The sequence below is a fragment of the Fopius arisanus genome, unplaced genomic scaffold, assembly GCF_000806365.1.
Source record: "Fopius arisanus strain USDA-PBARC FA_bdor unplaced genomic scaffold, ASM80636v1 scaffold00037, whole genome shotgun sequence".
NCBI lineage: Eukaryota > Metazoa > Arthropoda > Insecta > Hymenoptera > Braconidae > Fopius > Fopius arisanus.
In genome coordinates this window covers 694,623-719,142 of record NW_011887776.1, presented here as the reverse complement: position 1 = coordinate 719,142, position 24,520 = coordinate 694,623, and the positions used below count along the sequence as shown (strand labels likewise).

The window sequence follows — 24,520 nt, the reverse complement described above, 5'->3', positions numbered from 1 at the left end:
TGCTTCCCTCTTCTACAATGAATAAGGAGAAACGGTCGGCAGAGTCTAACAAAACGTGTATTGAGAAAGAAAAATGAAAATAATTCTCTCCAATTAAGACGAAATGAAAATTATTGAAAAAAAAAAATGCACAGCCCGTCGATTGTTCTCTGGAATAACTAATAATTTATGGGATTCGAAATGGAGTTTTTATTGCGATGCAATGCAGTGAAGCCTGCATATGTACCAAGAGTCTGAATTTTATTGCTATTTTTTACAATAAACCGAATTGAATAAAAGTCTCAATCGGACTGTAATTTTAAAAATTAAATGGCAGCGATCGACTATTGACATGGGTATAGAGTGAATTTTGATTTTTATTGCAATCTGCAAGGACTGATACAGGGTACGTAAATAAATAATAAAAATAAAAAAATTCAAGGCAAAAAATACTTCATTTCATCCGCGATAAGGGAAGATATTCAACAAGCTCGTCAACGAGGGATCATAAAGCGTTTACCTGTGGTGAGTGTGATATTTTTATCATCGAGCTCATCATCACTTTTATTGCTGAATATCATAAATATTTTATTACGCAGTATTTAATGATTAAACTGCAGAAAAATGCAATATACGTCGAGATATAAAGTTTTGTTTTCCCAAGGATCATTGCAAAAACTGAGTGCCTTTGGTTGTCCCACTATTATCTCAGAGAATTTTCAATTAAACAATTAATTTATCATTAAAAAAATATTCTGTAACCCACTGTAGTGATATTTTTATTCTTCCTCAAGAATGCGAAGATGAAAAATTGGTATTGGCGCATCCAGGTATTTGGAGAATTCCTATTGGTACTAAACTTCATGATGAAGATATCAGGCAGGCTATTGCTTTTATCGTAAACGTGCATACTGCGCAGGATTTCTTGTTAAACCTCCAACTTATTCATATTCAGTAATAGCAATGAAGTTCACAACTTGGTGTTGTAAGATATTCTCGTCAGGTAGCAGAGGCAGAAGTAATTGGACAATTAATTACTGTGGTAAAGTGCTTCACTTCGCAATTAAATACCACATGCTGTGATCCTGCGGAATGCACCAAATAACTCATGATTTTACCCGGAAAAGGTTAAAAGTATATAAGTCAAACTCACTCTAGACTCCTATGTGAATTCCGATAAATAAAATAACAACCGCTTGAAAGGCTTTAAAATTGTGCAGTATGTGTACTTTCTCACCGATAGAACGAAAATCGATATTTAAATCGATAATTGTCACGATAAATTAAAAAATTTTACGTAAAAAATCAGAGAATAGCGAGTGAATAAGAAAAAGCGAATTAAAATGAATTACAAGTACACCTGAAAAATAAATCAAATGCTACGTTGATACAAATTCATGTGAACATATGAACTAGCGCAGTGTTACATTCGCGGTATTACATTCGTCAATAAAATACCACGAAACGAGCGTGGTATAAAGTATCGAAAGAACAATTACGTCACTGGACGAATGATCTATATGTAATGTTTTAATGGTGCAATAAAGTTTATGCGGGCCATTCGCTGTCGTACAATCCTTTATTTCCACATATCCCGAACACCAGACTAATATAATAACACCACACCTGTTATCGTAAGGACAAAAAATATTTGATAACATTTCAAAACTTTAATTCGCCGAATGAGTTTGTTGAATAATTTATTGTCAAATTGTTCACCTTTCTGACAAGTAATTACTACACACAAAAATGTAAGGAAATTCGTACCCGAGAGAATATGTACAGGAATTAAATTATTTAATTAGCATATGTATTATTTATTCATTAATAATTATTTATTAATGATTTTATGAGCTTGATTCAACCATTTCGTCCTAGCTTCGTTGATTATTAATTATTTGAAGGTAATCTCCGGGAATTGCCTGATATCTTCATTAAATTTGTAATGAAAACATGGATTAAAAAATAATCTAATGCTCATGATCCTATGATACTCGTTTACTAGTGAAATACAATACTACATTGTGCACTCTCTGTGGAGGCATGTTTGAAAATCAAATTACTTAAGGTTTCAGAGAGTAGAATTCTCCAACTAACGAGTGGATTATCTGTTTTTCCATTCACGTGTATCCCCTCTGTTAATACACTTAAGCTAGAAAACAACCCTAAACCTGAAACTCTTTAGACTACTTACAATTTGAAAATTAACAATAGAGAAAATTAATCTTCGAGGTCATTCCAGAATTCCGGGAAAAATTATTAACAAATGCATTCGATGGATTAGAGTTTCCGCAAGACTTATTAACTAGGTGCAAGAGAACCGAATATATGTATACGTATGTATCTGTTTGATATTTCTGTTCAATTCAATTTGCCTTATTGGGATACCATCAATGGAGTTGGAATATAAAAGTAATGGAATTTTCTACCAAGCGCACAGGGTTTTTCAGCAATATTCTTCGTGTGTCTAATAGAGATTAAAGTTCTGCAGAGTTACTCCACCATATTGTTTTTGTCAGCGAATTCACTGGCGTAAATTTTAGCGGACAGTTGCCAACTGTGGGCAGATGAAACAGTTCGACGAAACAAATTTGCTTCATTCTCTGTTTTCCGCCGTTCTTTGTGTAACAATACACCAATGATTAAATTCATCTCCACGCTTTCAAAGTCGTACGCTTCCACCAATTTATTAGTTAATATTGGCGAGAGAAAAAAATCTCTCTCAAACTGGAAAACCCATGGCCACGATTTTTATCCCGGAAAATGCAACGGAGCGGAAAATTAACACATCCTCAGGCAAATATTCGTTAGAGATGGAATCTCTCGTATTACCATATTCATTCTGAATTGATATTCGCCAGAAGTGAGTTTAAACATTGAGAAGGCGTACTGCGAAGTTAGTCAGTGATATTAGTGAGAGATTTACTGACTTCCTGATAAGTTAATAGTGTTTCTTAATTAGTCCACATCTGTCATGGAAATGACTTATCCTAATTTAAAAAGGAGACAGGAAATCGATCTCGAAATATCTCGAAACATCTCGAAATATTTTCAAGGACCGTGGGACGAAATCCCGTCACCGCGACGTCGTGACTGAATCTCAAACATTTCGAGTGAATCCAATGATTTCAATATAAAAACCAAATATTCAGGGACTTACCACCATGAGCTTTTCGAATTCCTCCTCGATAACTGTACCATTGTAATATCGTTCTGGAGATTTTGTGTCGGGATAATAGAATCCACGTTTACAAACACATCGGTAACTCCCTCGGCGAAATCCAAGTCCAGGGATTGCGATGCACTGGAACGAAAAGCCATTATTGAAAGTTATCCATAAATATAAGCTTTTGTTTCATGAATTAAAATCAAAAGACTATATTCACTACCGAAACCATTGTATCACGTTTGATTGAAATCGCATGACATTATTTTCGGGTGATTGAATATTTATAATTTATAATGCAGTTGATCTCGAATAATTTCAAAAAGTTCGGAAATATTTTTAATTGGTCATATTTATTTCTACTCCACTATAGTTTTAAAAAAATACTGTTTTGTGTTTTGAAGGGATTAATTCACTTGGTGGAATTAATTTCGTACGAGGTGAGAGCGAAATAAATAAATTTTCATCGCTTTTTCGAAAAATAATTGACAGGTCATGGAATACTCTGTTAGTCGTGTTTTTTTTTTACTCGATCATTGTTGGACTAGTTTGGAATAAAAAATACAAGTACCTCGGTAGTGCGTTTTTTGCACTTGTCACTAGCTGCAAAAATGTTGATTGCCGAAGAGCCGAGTGGTACGGGACACTGATCGATATCAACTCGACGTAAATCGATGTCGATTCCACTAGTGCCTCTAAAATCATGCAAATATTGGAAATATTAAATCTCATATTTCAGTTAAAAATTGTGAGAATTTTCACAAAAAAAATGATTTTCAAAAAAAAATTATGTTCATCGAATTTCGAAAAAAAAATATTTTCATCGATTTTCGAAAAAAAATTATTTTCGTCTCTCAATTGAATTCAATATTTTTTTGGAGTCATAGAGAGGTCCGCTCCTCAGAACTCACGAGTTCTCCCAAGAATTTTCACAAAAAAATGATTTTCAAAAAAAATTTATTTTCATCGATTTTCAAAAAAAAATTATTTTCATCGATTTTCGAAAAAAAATTATATTCATCGATATTTGAAAAAAAATTATTTTCGTCTCTCAATTGAATTCAAAATCCACCCAAAGTGATAGACTATTGGAAAATTAACATGGGTCTATTTTTTTCGTGGTTTATTTTATCAGGAATTAATTGAAACCACGAGAAATCTGATCAATCCTCTCCCCCAGTCAACTGATGTCCACAAACGTGAATGGTTTCAAGCATGACAAGTTTGTAATCCAATTGGCGACAAAAATCGAACTCGCGAATTTGACATGCCGATAGGTGTCAACCCATTCAATGAATTAAAATCCCAACCGAATTCCGCATGTTCTGATTTTCTAAATTCTCAACCTTAAACTTCCTAGATTAATACCCGCACCGAGTAAATGCCCACTATTCTTAATCTAAAAAAAAAACAGTTATAATCATTCAATTTTCATTCCTCAACTTCCACTCGTGAAAAATCTTGTAAAAAAGTTTTTCCACTCTAGAAAATTGTATCCTCTTTAAACGCACATATAAAAGACATTTCCTCACAACCATGAGCCATAACAAAAAAATTCTCCTCCGCAATGTCAATTTTCTGAACGTAACCAATAATTTCTAACATAAGAGCTCATAGCATCCATATTGCGATATTCATGAACTCATCAAATAAACGACCCACCTAATCTATCGATTCTTCATTTGCAAGATGATGAATTTCTCAATTTTCTATTATCCCCCGAAAGACACCACCCCTTGTACTCCTGAGAGAATAATATTCCTTTACGATCCCCTGCTCCAGTTGAATTTCAAAAGTTGACTGTTTGAAAAGATGTTCAGGTGATGCTTTATTCGCGCCATTATTTTTCGAGTCTTCAGGATCCCTGGAGAACTCTAAGATACCTCCGTCTACTTTCAAATCGTAACGACCTCTCATTGAGGAGAGAACAACTACTCATCAACTCCTTCATTCCTCCCTTCCCTTTCTTTTTCATCTTTATGAGGTAATCTTCACGTTTCACCGTGTGATGTATATTTTATGGGGTACTTTGTACTACAACTTCAATAGTTGCCCTTCCCTCATTTCAAAGTTGTTGAAAAACTGTTTAGTCCCATGGTATCTGCATTAAATCAATACATATCCAAGGATCTACGTCATAAATATATAATATACTTATTTTAAATATACTAGTACCCACGCGTACCCTAAAGACAATATTTTTTTAAAATAAATAGCGAATCGGCAAAAATTCACTTGCGACTCAGAAAAAATCAATCCCATCTTTTTCTTATATACGAAATATATATATTTACTGTATAGTTGGAGAAACCTTTCATATCAGAGAGGGTAACGAATTTTTGTGGAGAAATTGTTCCTCCTTCAGGGATTGGAATTGAAGTTCTCACTCTCTGAAATATACGGCTCCCAATCCAACGAATAGCAATCGGCGATATTACTGTTTTTCAATTGTACCTCAATAAGAGAGATGTTGGTCAATTAATCCATTTTTCCCGAGGGAAAATCAATCACTGAGGGATATAGAATTGTTTGCAGAGAAATAATTGTAAATTGTTCGTCAGTGCTTTCTCAAATTTTTTTTGTTATTGAGTGCATTCATCCCCTCATATTTATATATTTCATCGAATTTTATATTATCTAGTTTTTAGTTCCCATTTCCGACGCTTATCTCATTACACAGACTATGAGAGCCTTTAGCAAGGATTTATGAGTGCTCTTATCTCACAGAAACATGATGACTAAAAAATTTAATTGGAAATGGAATCAAGGAAAAGAAGATCGGATTACCCCGTGAGCCGATGCGAGTACTTGCCACAGTGTTCGTTGGTTTCACTTTTTGTGAGCATTAGTATGCACTCAGAAAGTGCATACGAACAAGTGTGAAAAAAAATGCAACGGATTACTACGAATTCTCCATTGCACTCTGTGAATTTTGCAAAATAAACCCGAACACCAAAAAATTTAATAATAAAACGTATCGTCTCTCTTTAGGAGTAAAAAAAAAGGAGAAAAAAGTGCATGCCCTGGTAATTGCGCCAGGGAATATTCACAAAGAGAAAAATTCCAGAATCCAAAAATTCTAGAAATTCCAGAAAAAAAATATATCCCCATTCAAATGGCTGTTCGAGGAAAATAGTTGATTAATTAATAAATATTTTGGAAGACTTTATCCCTAGGACGTTGGACATTCTCGTACAATTTCAAATGCAGATCTAATTTACTTTCTTATTCAGTAAATTGTTTGCATTCGGAGAAGGGAGAGATTTCACCGCAAATTGTGAAATTGCGACTTACTTTAAATTGAATATCCAATTGAAAACGGTCTGCTCGGGATTTAAAAAATGCTCCCAACAGAAATCTATCAACAGCTCTTCCCGGAGATTCCATTAATTACCCAAACAAGATCCATTCAGCATCTCCCCAAATAGTAAAGTTCTGCACATTATTGGAAGTAAACAAATGTGCATCTGCATTTGCAATTGAATCAGTGCACTACATGTTGCATTGAAGATTACAGAATTTTAGATTCAAAAGTTAATCGCATCTATAACCGCCCCAATTAGCCCACCAGGACTGTAATCCTGTTAGGAATTCCATTGAGTTTATTTCGAAATTAGGTACGCGCCCTCGAGGCTATGGGATACTTTCTGAATGACTGTGAAACTATAATTGGCGAACTTTCCTTCCATAGATATTCCGTTCACCAGTATTGGTGCAGTTGAACGATATCTGAATCAACTCCGTAACGACTTGGAATATTTTTTACGAATACTGAAAGAGTTCTCATTGATTCTCGAGAACTTACGGAATTTATTTGCATTGTGCCATTCAAGTAATCACATGCAACAAAAGCGGCTAGTAAGATAATATTAATTACGTACTTGAAGAAATATGAGTCGTTGGCGTATCCAAAAAAAGGTACAGTGTATGTCAGCATCCAGATGTTTCCACCACCGCAGTCATAATATGGTTTTGACCATCGACCATCCTCATACCTCACGGTAAGAATTTCATCCTCAATGCGATCCGTGTGAGATGTATTATTGAGCGTGTAAGTGTGAAAGCCTGAAATAAAAAAATGTTTTATTTCATTAAACTTTTGATATAAAAGAGAACTGAAAAAGAAATGGCACTTGAGAACAGAAGAAGAAACGATTCATCTTTAGCTAGGGTGAACAGGTGTACATAAATACACCTGACGTTACGATAGGATTCTGAAAGAAAAAAAGTCATTCCCCTGAGCTTCTGCAATAGTTATACATTTCCTCATCCCAGTTAAAGACAAACGAGACATGTAACCACAAGAGTTTTCTCCAACCATCAAAAATAAGATGTTTCCCCACCAGTAAATGGGTCTTCATGCAGTTTCAAAGTAAGGGAAAAGTTGAAATGAGGTTTGTCGTCTTTGTACTCGTTACTTTCAATGGGCCACTATTTTTGTGAATCAGCAACACCGACCTTTGAGTGAATAAAACTCAAATGAAGTTCACATACATAATAGTCAATGAGAATAATAAAAACTACAAAAAAATACTCCACCCACTAACACGAATATGAAAGATCTATAAAAATCTACCGAGTGGGGATCTCATCTCAAATTAACTGTGTAAAATATCGAAGATGCTCTTTCAAGTAACAGTTTTCTAATGATCCTCAATTATGAGGTAGGATCGAGGTGAAGTGGTAAGAGGAATATGGGAAACAAGTGCAGCTGTTAATGGCATCATTTTGCAAATGGTTCAGCTTTCTGGAAAGAGGTTATTTCCTTCCGGTTCAGTGGTCTCAAGCCCCTAAGGAGCCTCCTGCGGTTAGAGATCAAGCCTGCATTATTTCCACAATGAAGTTTGGAAGGAAGTTTAGGTGCTTGTGCATAAATAAAACATGACGATCCACTCATACCGATGAAGAGTGCATTGACTATGCATCTCTCGGAATTTGATTTGCTCTTCTCCTTGAATTTTTAATGAATACAATCGAATTTCATACACAAACTAGAAGCAACGACTGGCCATGGATCGATTTGATACGCCAATGAATAGATCGCAACGTAAGCCCTCAATATCCAGGTCTCCTATCGTAGCATCGGTGTAAGCTCGTCCGGAGCATCACCAAGATGATAGAAATTTATGAGATCGTTCTATCGGGCGATTTGAGAAGTAGTGCCAATGAATACTACGTATTATCAGACAAGATGAAATATAAAACGAAAAGAATTGAACGCTCCAAGATTTACGTCTACCTACGATTGTGATGCACGATTTGTCTTCCTTTCTTCGGTCTTCTGGTATCGATTTCTTACGCAGTCGAAGCTATTCATGGGTGTATAAAATACAGGGAAATGAGGTGATCAGAAAAATGCAATTCCAACGGCCGTTTCGATCGGCAGTGCATCAGGATAAAAAAATCTATACTTGGGGTACACTGTTTTATGCGAATAGCACGCACAAGTGTTTGGGGTTTATTGCGTTTCAGGCAATAACGCGAAACTTACGCGTATAGTGCGAAACATTTATTTAATTGAATAGATTTTTTTTTCATGGTACAGAGTTCAATCGTTTCCTCGGTATTCATATTATTTTATTGATGATTCTGGGCCTTTTTTTGTGCTGTTGTACATTGATTTTGGCCCGATGTGTGTCTGGGGTAACGAAAAATTGGCAAGTGATATATGAAAGTGAATAGGTCGTCCGTTGCTTGGAATTCACGAGGGGGCGTCATTCGAGTGGAATTCCCCAGTAGACTTGTAGACTCCTCCAATCACTTGCAACTGTCGACCTCCCAGAGTGTCAGTCACTCTTCGCCAATTTCGGATAGCCATTAGGATGATGGATCGCAACGTAGGGCTTTCTAGAGTCAACTGTACCGATAGCTAAAAAAGGAAGTCCACTGTTTTTTTTTTTTGCGTCTGTGAGGAAGCAAATGTTGAATTTATTTGCAAGCTTTACGGATATGGCTTCTACGTGAGGTGTATCCAGAAAGTAGATTATGCGAGTTTTACAACCAATATGAGGATGCCGTGCTATATTTCTAGGTGATATATCCCGCATCCTTAGCTTTCGCTTTTTGTTATACCGGGATTTGCGGGGAAATGAAAGCTGAGACATGTCAGATACCGAATTGAGTGTTGTTTTTTTTTTCATTTTTGAGGATGAGTTGCTAGATCTCGAGAAAATTGTAACGCGAAAATTGACCGGAAGCCGAGGGTGTAATAATTCAAGCGTGAGGTTTGCCTTTTTAGGGCGGACTTTCGGGAATCCCCGGGAAGAAGTAAAACGCGAAAGTGGAGTGAGGAGGCAGAGGAGAGGGTGAAATGTAATGCGACTTAATATTTCATGTGTTTGAATGTGAAATTCAATGCTCTCGTTGAAGCGAGACTTCCGGACGGGGCGCGGGTTATTACGGATATCTCCGTACATATTCTGTAAGAGCATTGAAGTAGGAACGTAAATCGATTATGAAATATCCGAGATTCAAATTCCCAAGATCGTGTCCATCTCTTCCTCGAGGTAATCTTCCTGCTGCATATGTATAGGATATGCATAGCTCTTGAATACCAGTATAACCGCGTGGTAATTTGATTCACAAACTTCCAGTGCAACCAACCGGAAGGGGAGGGGACAAGATAATTCAAAAGCTTGGAAATATTATTTAATAATAAACACTGCGAACTTTTTTAATCGCGAATCTCTTCCAACCCTTTGAAACTTTTATGAAATTAATGCCATATGAAGTTTCGCATTTTTCAATAAACAATATCTGAGGTATGGTAACGGTGCGATAAACATTATGGGATTTTTTTTTCTCTTTTTCGGGAATTAATTACGAAACTATCACCCCTGGCAATGCAACTATAATTGCACTTTTGGAGAATATTTTTTGGGCATAGAAAGGGTCGGCTACTCAGAACTCACGAGTTTTCCCGAGAATTTTTACAAAAAAATGATTTTCAAAAAAAAATTATTTTCATCGATTTTCGGAAAAAAATTATTTTCATCGATTTTCGAAAAAAAATATTTTCACCTCTCAATTGAATGCAATATTTTTTTGGACTCATAGAGAGATCCGCTACTCATAACTCATGAGTTTTCCCGAGAATTTTCAAAAAAAAATGAATTTCAAAAAAAAAAAAATTTCATCGATTTTCGAAAAAAAATTATTTTCATCGATTTTCAAAAAAAAAATATTTTCATCTCTCAATTGAATTCAATACTTTTTTGGACTGATAGAGAGGCCCGCTAGTCAGAACTCACGAGTTATCCCTCGAATTTTCACAAAAAAATTTATTTTCATCAAAACAAAAAAAAAATCGTAATAATATCTATTTTCCAATTTAACTGGATTGATGTTCTTTAATATAGTATTTCCAAGTTGCATAGTGGGCAATAAATTTCAAGTGGAGGTATATTTCACCTTTTATTTAATGTTTAATACAGTATGCTGTTTAATAACGAAAGTTAGAGAAAGTTGTGGTGTCACCGTTTGACTTGTGCCACGAGAATTAAATTGTATTTTAAATGAACTTTTGTATCAGTCGTTAAAAAACGAGTAATCGGATTTCTGTTAACAGTACGATTGACTGAACGTTGAAAAAGATTAGAATCGATAATTCGAGTTGCAATTGGAAGTATTTATTTTTGGTAAATGGCAGTGTGAGGGTATTCTCCCAGCTGGAGTATTATCCGTTAAACAATTATCGAGTGTCCTCCTCTGAGAGCGATACCCATATTAATTAATTAATTAATTAATCCACAGAGCAATCGATATAATCACAAAGCGATGAGGGTCGATTGTTTAACAGCCCGTGTAAAAATATCTTCTATTTGCAATTTAAACGAATTCTGCGTATGCAGAACGAAAAGATAATACGCAAACCAAGTCACTTACTGGGATACGATTTACGCAAAAGAAGCTTTGAAAGAAAATCCGGGATAAACAGAGAATAGTAAAAAATTGGAAGAACTTTCTCGCTTACGGATTTTACGGCAAAACCAGAGCACATTTGTGTGAACTTGGTCAGGCATACTGAAGAAACTTTTCAGCACCACCCAAACCATTGAGCAGTTATGTAGGTGTTACGCCAGAATTTCTCGGGTACATCAGTGACGAGAGGGAGAATAAAATAAAAAAAATACAGCAAGACAAGTATTTACAACAAAAGTGTGTAGACAACCGTGAATACTCCGCCATTTTCATCCAGAAGGACGGACGATTAAAACGCTCAGTTCTCTAATCCAAATTGTCACTCGGAAATTCTGAATCTCTAAAATTTTTCCAGCTGTCAAATACTGGCCAAGAAATTTTTATGAATAATCATCGTCTATTCATGTTTATATTTATAAAATCGTTATAAAAATTTATTTTAATTTCTTCTTGAATATTTGATTAATTTATTGTCCATGAGGGAATCGGGGGAAAATGGAGTTTTAATTGACATCGCATTGGTAATGACAATCGGACATGTGAAGCCCTCCTAATTGTTTATTGTTTGTTTAGGGCGCTGTGACATGCATTCGACAGGAAATATTGACTCGCCCTGTTTACATATCTTGTGTTTCCATCGGGATATTTTATCGCTATTAGAACGGGTTTAGATTGAAAAGATAAATCGTTGGTTTTTTTAGAAATAAACAGGTGAAAAGTAACGTTGTGGAGAAAAAAAATTGTCTGAAGTTTCGTCGAGCATTCGGGCCGCGAATATCAGTATTACATAGCCTTATCAATATATTGAATATCTGGTTCCATTATGAAAATATAAAAGGATGGGAAAAATCCATTGCAGTGAATGATTGAATGCGAAGATAATATTTCCTATTCAGGAAAAACGGAGTCAGGCTATCATGAAAAATAAATAAAATATAATTTATATTATGTAAATTCATTCATTCTGAAGACGAATTTTTTCAATTTTTTAATGTGAATGAAAATTTAATTGCTAAAGACAGCACTTTGATTGGGGTGTAAAAATAAAACTTGAGGATAGAATTCCCTGAGGATGTGGGAATAACTGAATTCACGGGTAGAGCACTCAACTCAATTAAACGAACAGGGGTACTGAGTTAGCCCTCATCAAACTCTACGTGTACATACGGCCACGGCTTTAGGGTATAGTTCAGCTAAAGGTACGCCAAACAAACGCCTTTGAGTATTGAACCTACAACTCCAATCCCTTTCAGTGCAATCACACACCAACTTGTCACCATGTTTTTGGCAAATAAGTCTTTGCTCTTCACTGAATACTATCTTATTGTCCAAGTCTAATGTACTTCTCCCACATAACGGTCAGTTTGCATATTAAATCTATTATATTGAATCTTGATTTTGAACTATTCAAATTATGTGCTGTTAATGGCTTTCCATTCATCTGGATAATTATTTAAAAATACCGCCAATGGAGTGACGAGTCTTTATTTTTTTTTCGGTACGAAATTTTTTACGCTAACCCCAGCATAATATCAGCTTCTCTCGTTATGGTGAATAACACGAAGTTGGGGAATGACATTCCGAAAAGTTGAAACTCGGTTCAGTACTTGGAACGAATCCAGTTATTCAATTGCTCATGCTGAGAGACATAGAAAATTCAGCCAGTGTTGATGATGCCGTCAGCTTGCGCAAGGAAATCTCAGTATCAACTCACGAAAAGAATATATATCACTTATAATAATGGTAAGATGGATCCTTGATGCGTCGGCGGTATTTCTCGGTGAAAGGAGCTTAACAAATTATTTTTTCTCAGAAAAGAAAATTGAATAGTTTTCTATTTGAGTAAATAACTTATTTTTGTGGGTGTGGAGAAGAATGCGTCAATTTTCGACATGGGAATTTGAAAAAGCCTTTTAAAGTGAGGATTGTATCCCAAGGATTCGAAAAATGTCTGCACTACTTGTATTTCTGAACTCACCGTTGTCAACATCGCAGCACTAAACTGAAGAATGCCCGCTTTGAAATGAATGCCGTTCCCTTTTCACAAAAATCCGACATACCAAAGTCCATCTTTTCACTGCAAACTGAAGCAAATATCTATTGAATGCTCCCCAACATTCTCCGATATAATAAACTAATTAAACATAATTTGCAACATTCCAAGAATCAAAACTCAATATTTCGTCCTTTAAAAACGCACGTTGTCCTTTCATTCTCCAATTTTAGGTTCTTCTCCTCGGTTTACTGTCAAGTCAAGTAAAATTCACTTCTCTTACTTCTCTGATACCCAAAGAATCTTTTCTCAGAATTTGATTTTTTTTTTTACCGTAATTCGCGATTAGGGCATCCTTCCTTCAACCTTTTCACAACCACTTCGAGCTGGCATGAGCCCAGGATGCGCAGGAAGGACTTCACACGGAAAAATTCGTATAGATTTCAGTTCTTCATTTCCTACAGCTCCCGATATACGTAACAAAGGCCATGTGCAGACTAGAATTTCACAGATCGTACGACGAATCCTGGAAATAAAGTATTCACTGAGCCCAGGATGCCAAGTGCAATATCAGCCTAACGCTCATTTTCATTCAACGGAAATGGAGTCACGTGGATTCTCCTGAATTACAAGGGACAAATAAGGATAGCACACTCGTGTACTTCACCCACTCTAATCCAAAATTGCACTCTACTCGCCTGATACACCTGCCATTCATCCAGAGCTTTTAGCATTCTCCTGAGAAACTTCTCTATTCAATAATCCAAAAATGTCATGTGCCTTTTAATAAAGTTCATACGTTGCAACTTCATACTTTATTTAGAGTGTATAGAATATTGATTGAAGTATCTGACAGAGAGCATACAAAGTCATAGACGCCTTCCACAGGGAATCGATCCTTTGTGTCCTTCGTTGGTAAGAATGCAAGAGGATTTTCAACTTCGAAATCTTTTTCACATTCGGGTCACCGGGAGTCAGCCCGGATAAAAAAAGATGGAGACTTATTTCAAATTTATCACCGAGTCTGTTCGATAAGATGACGCGCTCGGTACATAAATTACAACTAGCGACTCCCATTTCCAATTTGTTGGGATTGCCAGATTGCAAAAAAAAAAAGAAAAAAATTACGTGAATTGTTGTGTTCTGCCTGAGTATTTCTCTGAGTGTAATTCTAAAAGTATTTCACTATTTAATTGCGAGTTTAATCCTCTACTTGGAAGAACCTTCGGTATTTCCTTATTCAATCGATCTGAAATTGCTGGAGTGTTCAATCCAGCTGTTGTCTTCTAGTGATGCGTTAATCAACAACAGAAAATGGATCTATAGACCCTAGAATATTGTGGACGATCGGCTTTACAGTCCCTGGAATTACATCGGAAAGTATTCTGGGCTACAACTCACCCCTCGACAGTTCTGCCATCCTATAAAATAGTAAATCAAGTATCTTTAGGGGTTGTTAAAAAAAATCTCTTCTAACATTCCTTGAAGCTTCTGGAGAATGACAGAATTACAGTCTATGGGAAAAAGTCACAGAATATACAGCACGTTATTCCGGGATATCAAAAGAAAGAGTGAGAGTTGGAAAAAAATCCTCAGTCGAGTTATAAAAGTATCTGTATTATTTTTTAACCGAGTTTCAGAGTTACTTTAATATGTTTGAGTTTTTACAGCGCTATACCAGTATTCAAATTTATTTATCAACAAATGGTTAAAGTTATTAAATAAATATTGGACATTTTTATAATATCAAATAATATAAATCGCTCTCACGGTTTTAACTGATTTTTTTTTAAGAATATTGGGAAAGAGACTTGAATTGATTTCACTTCATGATTACATTAATTAATTGGTAATTTATCTCCGTTTTCTCCGTTTTCTCCGTTTTCTCCGTGCGAATTACAGAGATTTTCCGGAAGGTAAGCTCAGCTGATTTGACGAGTTGGAAAACATACTATTGGCAAATGAAAAGTAATCATTCGGTCGGGAAAATTTTTCCTTAGGGAGACGATGGGTTTTCGGTGGACGTACGTGCGAAAATAGTTGCGGTCGAAGCAAAAGGAAAAAGTGGAAACAAAATAGAAAATAATCCGAGGAGTGATGTTATCAGGCGAGTGATGTACTGAATGGGAAATGGGAGAGGAGTTATTACATGACACTGCATCGACTGAGATGAAAAAATAGGGGATATAGTGTGTGAAAGGATGTGTTTTATGGACTAATTTTTCCATTGGTCAGACCAACGCGTTACAATGTGTTTTCTTCGTGAAGGGATTTATGTTGTGTGATTGATGTATTGAAAGAAAAATGCGTCCATTCGAAGGAATGACTGAGCGATGGGAGGATCACGTATTTGTGAGAGAATTTTTAGACGAGAGGACAGTAGAGGATGTGATAAGTTGTGAGATATTGCCCGAATAAATCTTAGAAATAGCGCAAAATCTGATTAATCAGAAATCGTAGAGGGACCTCCATCAGCTTTTGTCTTGAAATATGATTGAAGAATTTTCTGATTCATTTCCGATTGCAAAGCTGAAAAAAATCGGTTATAATTGAATTTCAAAAAATAAATACATCACGGGTTATAAAAATAATGGAGACGATAAAAATTCAAAGGAATATTCAAAGACTTGATTTTTCACGTGTTCTTGAAAAAATATTTATTAGAATCACAGGGTCATGCCAATCAATTGATTCTGATGAATTGATTCAATTATTTACGCTCTTCGTTATTGAATGGACGGGAAGAGAATCCGAGGGGTAAACCACCCCCGGACGATTGAAAGAGAAACAAAATAAACTTATAAAACTTGGGGAATAACATATATAGACTCAACACGGATGAATTATGTGGAAACTTTTGAATTTTTGTCGTTTCTAGTCGAGGAGTCACTGCTCCCTATCAATGTTGAAGATAACAGCCGGCAACATTGGCAACCTTTGCTCTGAGATCTATTGCACTGACATTTCTCCAGTTGAGCTTGAATTTATACCCTTATACGCCCCACAATACTGCAGCCCTTTTTCCCCCAGAGTAACAAATGACTTACAAGCAACTCCGACGTGACCTAAGGTCGGCCAACCCCTCGAGCACTAAAAATTGCCTTTAGTTTTTCTTGTTTCCGTCAGATTATCGAAAGAGAAATCCGGAAGGATTTGACCAGTGGGATTGTCAAGAGTAGTCTCAGGTAAGATTGTCATCACTCAGGGTGAACCGATCCGGGAGTAAATGACACTCATTTATAACAGCATGTACTGATTTTGGAAATTGACTCCAATTCCCTCCGAGACTGTCCACCCATCCATCAATTGATCCAATGCCTGGTAAATTTGTTACACGGTCTTACAAACTGTAGATAAGTGAAATTAATCAGGAATGAGTGAGAAGTATGGCCTTGTGTTGAGAAAAATTAGTTGGCGTTATCATTTCAATCAGTTACAAATCACTTTTATCCCTTATCACTGGTACTATTTCGGGGAGCACGATAGCCTCAACCCGGAGATCAGTGCGGTGTGATTTTTTATTTCACTGAACCACAAAACAGCTAGTCACGACAACCACATCTCTATCAAATGATTTCCGGTGAAATGTGTAAATACTGTGGAGAAAATACTCGTTCAATTTTTCGTCAATTGGAATTGAAATAGATTTCGTTAACCCTCCTGTACACAAAGTATAAATTAAATTTTGATAATATTATCCTTTTATATTATATATATACTGATAAAACAAAGAACAACAGTGAAAACAACCCACCCCCGACCTTCTGAGCACAAACAATCCTGAATTATAAATTAAGAGATTACATTGCGACATCCTGACGACGCGGTTTGCAATTCCATCGTCTGCGAGGAGAATTACGAGGGTAAAAGGAATCTTCTAATGCACCAGGAGATGGAATATTTATTCAATCGTTAGCCCTTTATAAATCTATCTCATTAAAGTACATAAACAAAACCATGTCGTGCCATGACGAATTTAATATTTCAATTCGCTTTTCTGTGGTTGACTTCTCCAGAGAACTGAATAATTCATAAATAAACGAACCCAGCGTAATGATTTATAGTTACTGAGGGGAGAGAATTTTTCCATTACGTCATTTAATGAGGGGAAGGGACACAGCATAATAATGAGGTAAAAAAAAAACGAGTGTGTGAATGCAGTTGACTATACGATGAAAAATAAATATAATGATCGAATCGGGTATTAAATATAAACATTAACAAAATATCACGACTTCTCGCAGCCCGAAAGGAATTATATTGCAATATTTTCGCATTCGGAATGCAGAAGCACTCATGTGTAATTTAAATTTTCCCTTTAGAAGGGATTTTTAACGGTACGCTGTCTAATTATTTTACTGCGTGTAATTTTCTCATTAAAATACATACGCAATTTTTTTTTAATGTATACGTATAACGTACGTTTCATAAATAAACTCGAGTAATGATACTCACACGTGAACTCGATATATCCTTGTCTCATGTACACTAGAACTTCCAAATTAAGGATTCCACAACTTCTCCAAGTTTGACTATCTTATGGTACGGTGCAACAATCTGCAATTTCAAAGGGACATGAAGTCTTAACTATTGTCCTTAACTATTGGGTAATGTGTCCAAAGCCAAGGAAAAGCTATTCACTTTTTTCCAGGTGAAGGGAAGATCCACATCATCAGTCATCTTCATATTTTTTTCAATTGACTCCAGGGAATTCTCCATGAACACTCAAACACCTGGAGATATCGCGCACTCCGCCAGACTCGCAATTATAATTTCATGAATAATTGTAATCAAAACTGCACATAGAATTCTCGTACGTCTCGGTTATTTTTTTCACCAATCCAATCAGTTGAGTAGTTTCTCTATTTCTCCCCTGCACTCCATTCAATTTCCATGAGAACAAATATACCGAATTTTATTAAAGCATACCACATGCTGAAAGTCACAAATTTCTATTTGCAATGCCATTTACACTCTCCTGCATCTCTCATGTGCCTGCATTGATGGTAATTAAACCATTTGGTTCTCTCAATTTTCTTGCAACGTAAACACAGCAAAAGCAATACCTTCCCACCGACTCGAAATAAAATTGAAAAATACGCCGGGAGGAATTGGATGGAAAGCCAGAAAACGTTATTTACCTCTGATGAGGCGTCGATAATATCCGCGAACAATCAAGTATATATGTACAGTGCCATTTAAAAAAAAAATAGAGAGATAACAGACATTGGTGAAAAAGGAATAGGATAAATAGAAGCCCGCGGGGCCGAGGGTGCATCTCCGCTATCTCCTACACTAAAAATAAATAAACGAGTAAAAAATCAAAGAATGGAAGTGGAAGTTGGTGGAGTAACCTATAGAGAGGTTCTCGGGGGAGTACTCCAGGGTGAGTTTGTCACGCTAGGGGCGATCAATTCCCTAGCTCAGGCGAACCCCCCTGTGGTGATTCCTATACAGTTAGAAATCGAACCACCATAAAAAGATATATAAATGGAAAGAGCAGATTAGATCCGTGTAAAGCACCTTTTGTACATCCGTTTGGGTGAGAGAGTTTGGGCCAGAGTTCACACGTGAGGAAGGAATTGAGTGAATGGTGACGTGGGTTACGCAGATTGCGATGAAAAAAAAAAAATTCCGGATGGAAGTTGGCAAGGGCAAAAGAGTGATGTGAAATAGGTGTGGGAGAGAGAAATGAGGAGAGAAAAAAAAAAACACAGAAGATAGATTCGGTAAACCGCCAATCTCCTTCTGCTGGGAGTGAAAATTCACAGAGGGTGCTTTCACAAACTGCACGTTTTCTCGCCTTTAGCAAACCCTTCCGCTTAACTCCCACACCAACGAAACCCCTTTCATTCGACTTTTCGTTAGATCCCACGGCACCTTCTATCCACGTCAAAATCTTCAGCGGTGTGAGCTCATTTCACCATCTCACTTACCCCGACTGAATATCCGGGCGAATTTTCGAGTTAGACTTTCAACTTAGCTCTCCTTTTATTCTACTCGAGTTGAGGGAGAGGAGAAAAATAATGGAAAAAAAAAAGCAATGGAGAAGGAAAACAAGGCACACGGGGTCGGCTGTCCTGAATGGATATTTGTACCGGTAGGCGATGGTACGCAAAACGATTTTGAAACTTCTTGAAAGAGGGTTTTTGACCGAGGGGGGGTAAGCGCCCGAAGGGGTGCTACAGGGAATGAAAAAGAAGAGAGAGGAATATAAAACACGTGAAGGGATGCAGGAAATCCACTTATACTATTTTCACCCCCTTTGAACAAATGTGTATGTGCGATGGTGGGAAATATTGAACCTTCAGGCTTCAGGGCATTTTTAAATTTTGATTCTAATGGGGGATGGGGGAGGATCGGCTTCCAGTCGAATTTTATCAAACCCATTTGATCACTCATTCTGATGAAAGAAAGATTAATGGATGTTATGGGAAAATTTTTACGCCTCCCTGCAGTCAAATGAAGAAGAAAAATAACACAATATCACATTTATATGGAGATATGTTCTCGTATCTATAAACATAAATATATTCCGATTTCCGAGGGTCCAATGTTTCTCGTGTTGTAGGGAAAATGTCAGCGCATTTCTTATTTGAGTCACTTGTTTGACATATACGACCAGAAGTTGCCTGCTGGAGAAAAAAATGCCCCGGGCTTTTATAAAATTTTTAAAAAGTCAGTATGAAAGAATGCCATTGCGCGTATTTAAACCTGTATAAAATTCAGTCATGTTGCTTTTTTTTTTCGTCGAGAGGGTGAACTGGTTCACTTTTTCCTCGGCTTTTATGAATCTCCAGATAGTATAGAATACTCAGTAAACGAAATAGTCTCTATGACATCCATCACTGCTCACGCAATTTCATTTCGCACTAGTCAACTGCAGCTATATGTCTCTCTCGGTTATTGTTGAATCAGAACGTGCTCTGGGAAATCGTGAGCTCGAGGCACTTTTTCGGCTTGGCACAGATACGCTTCGACACAATGGCATTCAATTGTTAACACGTTTTTTGTTCATCGAAATTTCAAGAAAATCAATGGTTCCTGGGGTGCCATATGCCGCGATGAATAGTTTTCCAAAATGCACGTTCCGATCGGAACAATGATTTTCACGGTATATGAATTATTACTCCAGAAAACGATTTTTTTTTTTGGAAAATGTTTTTATTGCAGAAGAAATCAAGGAAAAGAAATGAAAAAAATTCGTTTGCAATAAATGGAATTTCACGGTGATGCTCGGTTTCATATTAAAAAAATAATAACATGAACTGCTAAAATATTTGCAGAGAGAAATAAAAAGGATTGTTATTGTTGACTAATTTCAATGTTGTGACAAAAATGTCGCTGACAATTTTTCGCGCATGAACAAAGATAAATAGTTGTCTGGATCATGAGTCTGTGAACAATGCGATTCATCTCTCAGGGAAAATGAGAATAACTGAATGCCCTCACTATTAATTTTAAATCTAAATTCACGGACGAAGAAATCATGGTAATGCAGGGGTAATTATTTTTTCCGAGTAAATGATCTGGTTTTTATGCATTCACTCCTCCGGGTTCTAAAACGATTTATCAGTCCCAGTGTTATTTTTGTATCTTTTTTCTCAAATCGGTATTAACGGAGAGGAACGAGAGAACGGATCCTTTGAAATATATCATGGCAACAGCCAACAATGGTATTTGCGTCGGAAAAGTGTTTCAGTTTTTTCCGCTCAATGGGAATCCCAAGTGAGCAGTGAAAATTGTATATCCTCGGCAAGACAGATCTATGGCAATGCCAGTGTCCGCACGGCAGTTGGCGGATAGATTTTTTTCTCCAATTTTTACAGAGGGTAATATTTTTATTCCATTTCCACACCCCGGGTGATAATCCAATGAACGAAACATGAGGGGAGAGAAATATATCACCGAACAGAAGGCACATGCGGTAACCGCATTGAAAATTACTAAAAAATTATAAGTGAGTCATAATTTCCTCCTCAAATTATCTTCTAATTTGTGCCTCACTGCGAAAAAAATCCTATACACTATTTTCTGTTGAGAAATAAGTGATTTCAATAATTACCATGCAATTAATAACGGAGTGTAATTGTTAGTTAATGGGTGGGCGTATAGATTAGCCGAATTGGGAGGGGAATGTAACAGGCTGGGAGATATTAAGGCAGCTGACAAAATCGCAGCGAGAAATCCGTCGAAATTCAATCGAATGACCGATGGATTAGAATGTATGGTAATGGGCAGGAGTGATGGGCTAGGTAACCCGACCACATCCGATAGATACATCCTGAACCGACGCGTTGACCGGAATTCCTGGCTTTCAGGCATGCTCCAATCGACCGTAATAACCATCATAAAAGACCATTGGGAATTAATATCAAGGTGCCCATTAAAATTTTTAACTTCCAAATGGAATCATTGATTTTCAACGAGTAATTTCAAATTTTATCACTCATCGAGAGAAGATAAACCAAGTTTTTAAATGACTTTTATCGTTCATTAAAGTCGATATTGCCCCCCCCCCTCCCCCCCATTCAAACAGGTATGGATAAATGTTTCGGACGTGATGTACTGAATTATATATCGAGGATGGAAATATTAATCCCTGGATTAAACCGAAAATCCAAGCAGCGATACTCCTCGAGTATATTTTACTGAGCCATCACTCGCAAATGAATCAGAACCGAAGATAAATTCCATATCACATCCACTCGAAATAGCCCAGTATAACCTCTTCACCTTTCGACCCGTTCAGATTATAGATCCAGCTATTATTTTGCCACCAACAATGAAAATAAATTCGACCCCATCCCCAATTCCCACGTTGATTTCATCCTATTTTCTCACAGCTATTCTCCCTTTCGCTCATCATCGAGTCCATGCAACTCAATTATTTTTGGCAATCGTTCCATCGATTATCCGGTTTTCTCCCTCGGGTTTTACTCATCGGTTAAAGGACCTCGTTTTTCCCATCCGCGTCGTATTTATAACTTATATGTCAGGAACCTCTCCGGTCGGCCGTCGGCCATCTGGATAATTACCATGGAATTCTGGCAGCAAAGTTTGCCCTCAAAGACAACGGGGGATGATTTCCATTATTCTATTCGCCAAAAGAGCCAATAAAAATCAAGGCGCATGAGGTACCGACAAAATGTCATGCACACAATTCCCTTCGCACGTGCCATTGGCTCACGCCATTTATGAGTACATACTCATATAATTTTTGAGCTTTTCGCCAAGGCACATAGGTGCAGAGTGACCTTGCACCGAGCCTCTGTTACCCATGTTATTTACATGATATGAAGGAAAGTCATAAATTTTCCCTCCATCCAACGACATGTTTAGAATCATAAGAAAATTAAATGCCGTAGGCACAACGTAAATGGCAAAATCTGGTATATACCAGTGACTGTAATATTTTTGCACGGGACATTGAGAAGTTTATCGCATTCCACTTTCATGGTTAAATTAAACGGCTCCCTGGGACATTCCGAGATTATTATCCAAGCACGTAATTTCCCTATTTTCACTCTCTAAACCGTTATGTGTTCGACATTCGTGGAAACTGCTCTCTCAGGATGAGATTGTAGATTTATTGGGATAAGCCCCAGCAAAAAGGCTTCGTGCGCTAATACTTAATTACTCTACTCTGCAGAAAATAAAAAAAATCCACTCCTCCCGGATTCATCAATAGCGACACTTTTATTTCAGATTTTTGCGATAACGATTGGCTGGAACTTCTCCCAATATCGTTACAACTAACAACTCGTTTTAACAATCATTCAACAGCCCTTAGTCGTGAGAAATCATGCAGTGAAATTTCCCAGTAAATTTGAATATCAAAATCCGGCGATTAATAAAAAAAAAATAAAAAACTCACCCCGACTAAATTGATTATTACTAGCGATGACCCTCTCAGCATTTTTCCGGGCAATGAAAAACCACTCGCTGCTGTTGCTGAGATACTTGTACTCGACAGCGAGATCCTTGACGAGAACTGCATCATGATCCTGGAGTCGGTGAGCAAAAGGGCAGTACAACCAGTGCTCCTTGTACTGCATTTTGTCGTAACAATTACCAGCGGCAAATATGTCCTCATCGAATTCAACCATCGACAGAACACTGGCGTGGAGTAGATATTCGGAGGACATCATCACATTGGGCGCATACTTCCACAATCTCGTGAGCATATTAGCCCGATTAACCGCTAAATTAGCCTCAAGCCTAAATCTCTCCTGCGCATACTGATCAACAACTCCCTCACCAAGATTCAAGTCAGTACCAGCAGTACAATTCTCCCCCAACAAGTGTTGATTCTCAATAATTCGTAAAAATCGACTGACCACGTCATCCGGTACACTGGCCTTATCACCGCGCTTCGTACCATCCCCGTAATCAATACCACCATTATAATTAACATCAACAGTATTATTTTTTATTTGTTCATCATCGTAGGTGTATTCCTCACGCTCAATCTTCTCGAGCATATCCTCCAAGTGATACCTCTCATCCTCCAATTGTTCATGATCGACGATATTATAGATATCGTGACGAGTGGTATTTCTATTCCATGGACTCACTTTATCACTACCCGATGTACCCACTTTACGTAACTTACGGAGGTAGTCAGTGGCGCGTGACCCATTGAATTGCTCAACAACCTGACCGTACCTTCGTGACTGAATATACGGCTCACGTGATACAGTGGAAATATTGAGTGTAACGTTTGTCATTGGGGAGCCCTCAAACTCAAAGTCTCCGAGTGTGTCGTTGGCAGATCTTGAGAGTTTCTGATGGATGGGGTCCATCGACAAACCATTATCCTGGGGCGTGACTTCACTGGCTCTACCACTCACCGAGTAACTTTCAACATGCGATAGTTCTTTTGTTGACTTTGCCCTCGTGTAATGCCCTCGAGATCTGCCATGTCTTATCTGTGCTTTCTCTATTGTTGCTTCTGGTTGAACAATTGTTACATCCTCCTGTTGCTTCTCGATCTGCGTCTGTGGTTGCTTTGTCTCTTGGATTAATCGGCGATCGATGAAGAATGGACGATGAGTCTGCTGATGGCGTAGGAGTTCTTTTGGTTTTGATAATTGAAGTTTTTCTGTATTTGCTATTGTCGAGACATAGCACAATGCCAGGATAGCCCTGACATACCACCTGATAGTCATGTCTGGCGATTCATTCGATTTTTTTCTTGTCCGCGTTGTGTTCAACTTTCTGATGTTTCTTTAATGAAATGAAATCGATGAGGCATTATGGCCGAGGGTCAGATGGACGCTCGATGAAATCTAAATGTTTTTCTCTCCATTTGGTATCCAATCCAGGAAATATTCTTACACTGGATTCATTGGTCTCTCTCATTTATAATATGATTAATCACGCGTCTTCAATTATCGTGAATAACTCTTCACACTCGCTCGAATCGGTGAACAAGAGCGACGAGTTTAAGAAATAATTTA

General features: G+C 37.1%; 1 protein-coding gene across 1 annotated transcript in view; it reads right to left on the bottom strand.

The window, feature by feature from the left end:
* The window catches only part of LOC105266292 (probable G-protein coupled receptor 158), a 52,118-nt gene extending 27,953 nt beyond the window's left edge, over positions 1 to 24,165 (bottom strand). Inside the window, exons 1-4 of the mRNA XM_011304310.1 lie at positions 22,936 to 24,165; positions 7,027 to 7,210; positions 3,717 to 3,840; positions 3,140 to 3,283 (exon numbers count right to left, since the gene is read on the bottom strand). Coding sequence (XP_011302612.1) covers positions 3,140 to 3,283; positions 3,717 to 3,840; positions 7,027 to 7,210; positions 22,936 to 23,863 — 1,380 coding nt within the window. The 5' untranslated portion in view covers positions 23,864 to 24,165. The remainder of the gene's footprint in view (positions 1 to 3,139; positions 3,284 to 3,716; positions 3,841 to 7,026; positions 7,211 to 22,935) is intronic.
* Between the last annotated feature and the right edge of the window lie 355 nt (positions 24,166 to 24,520).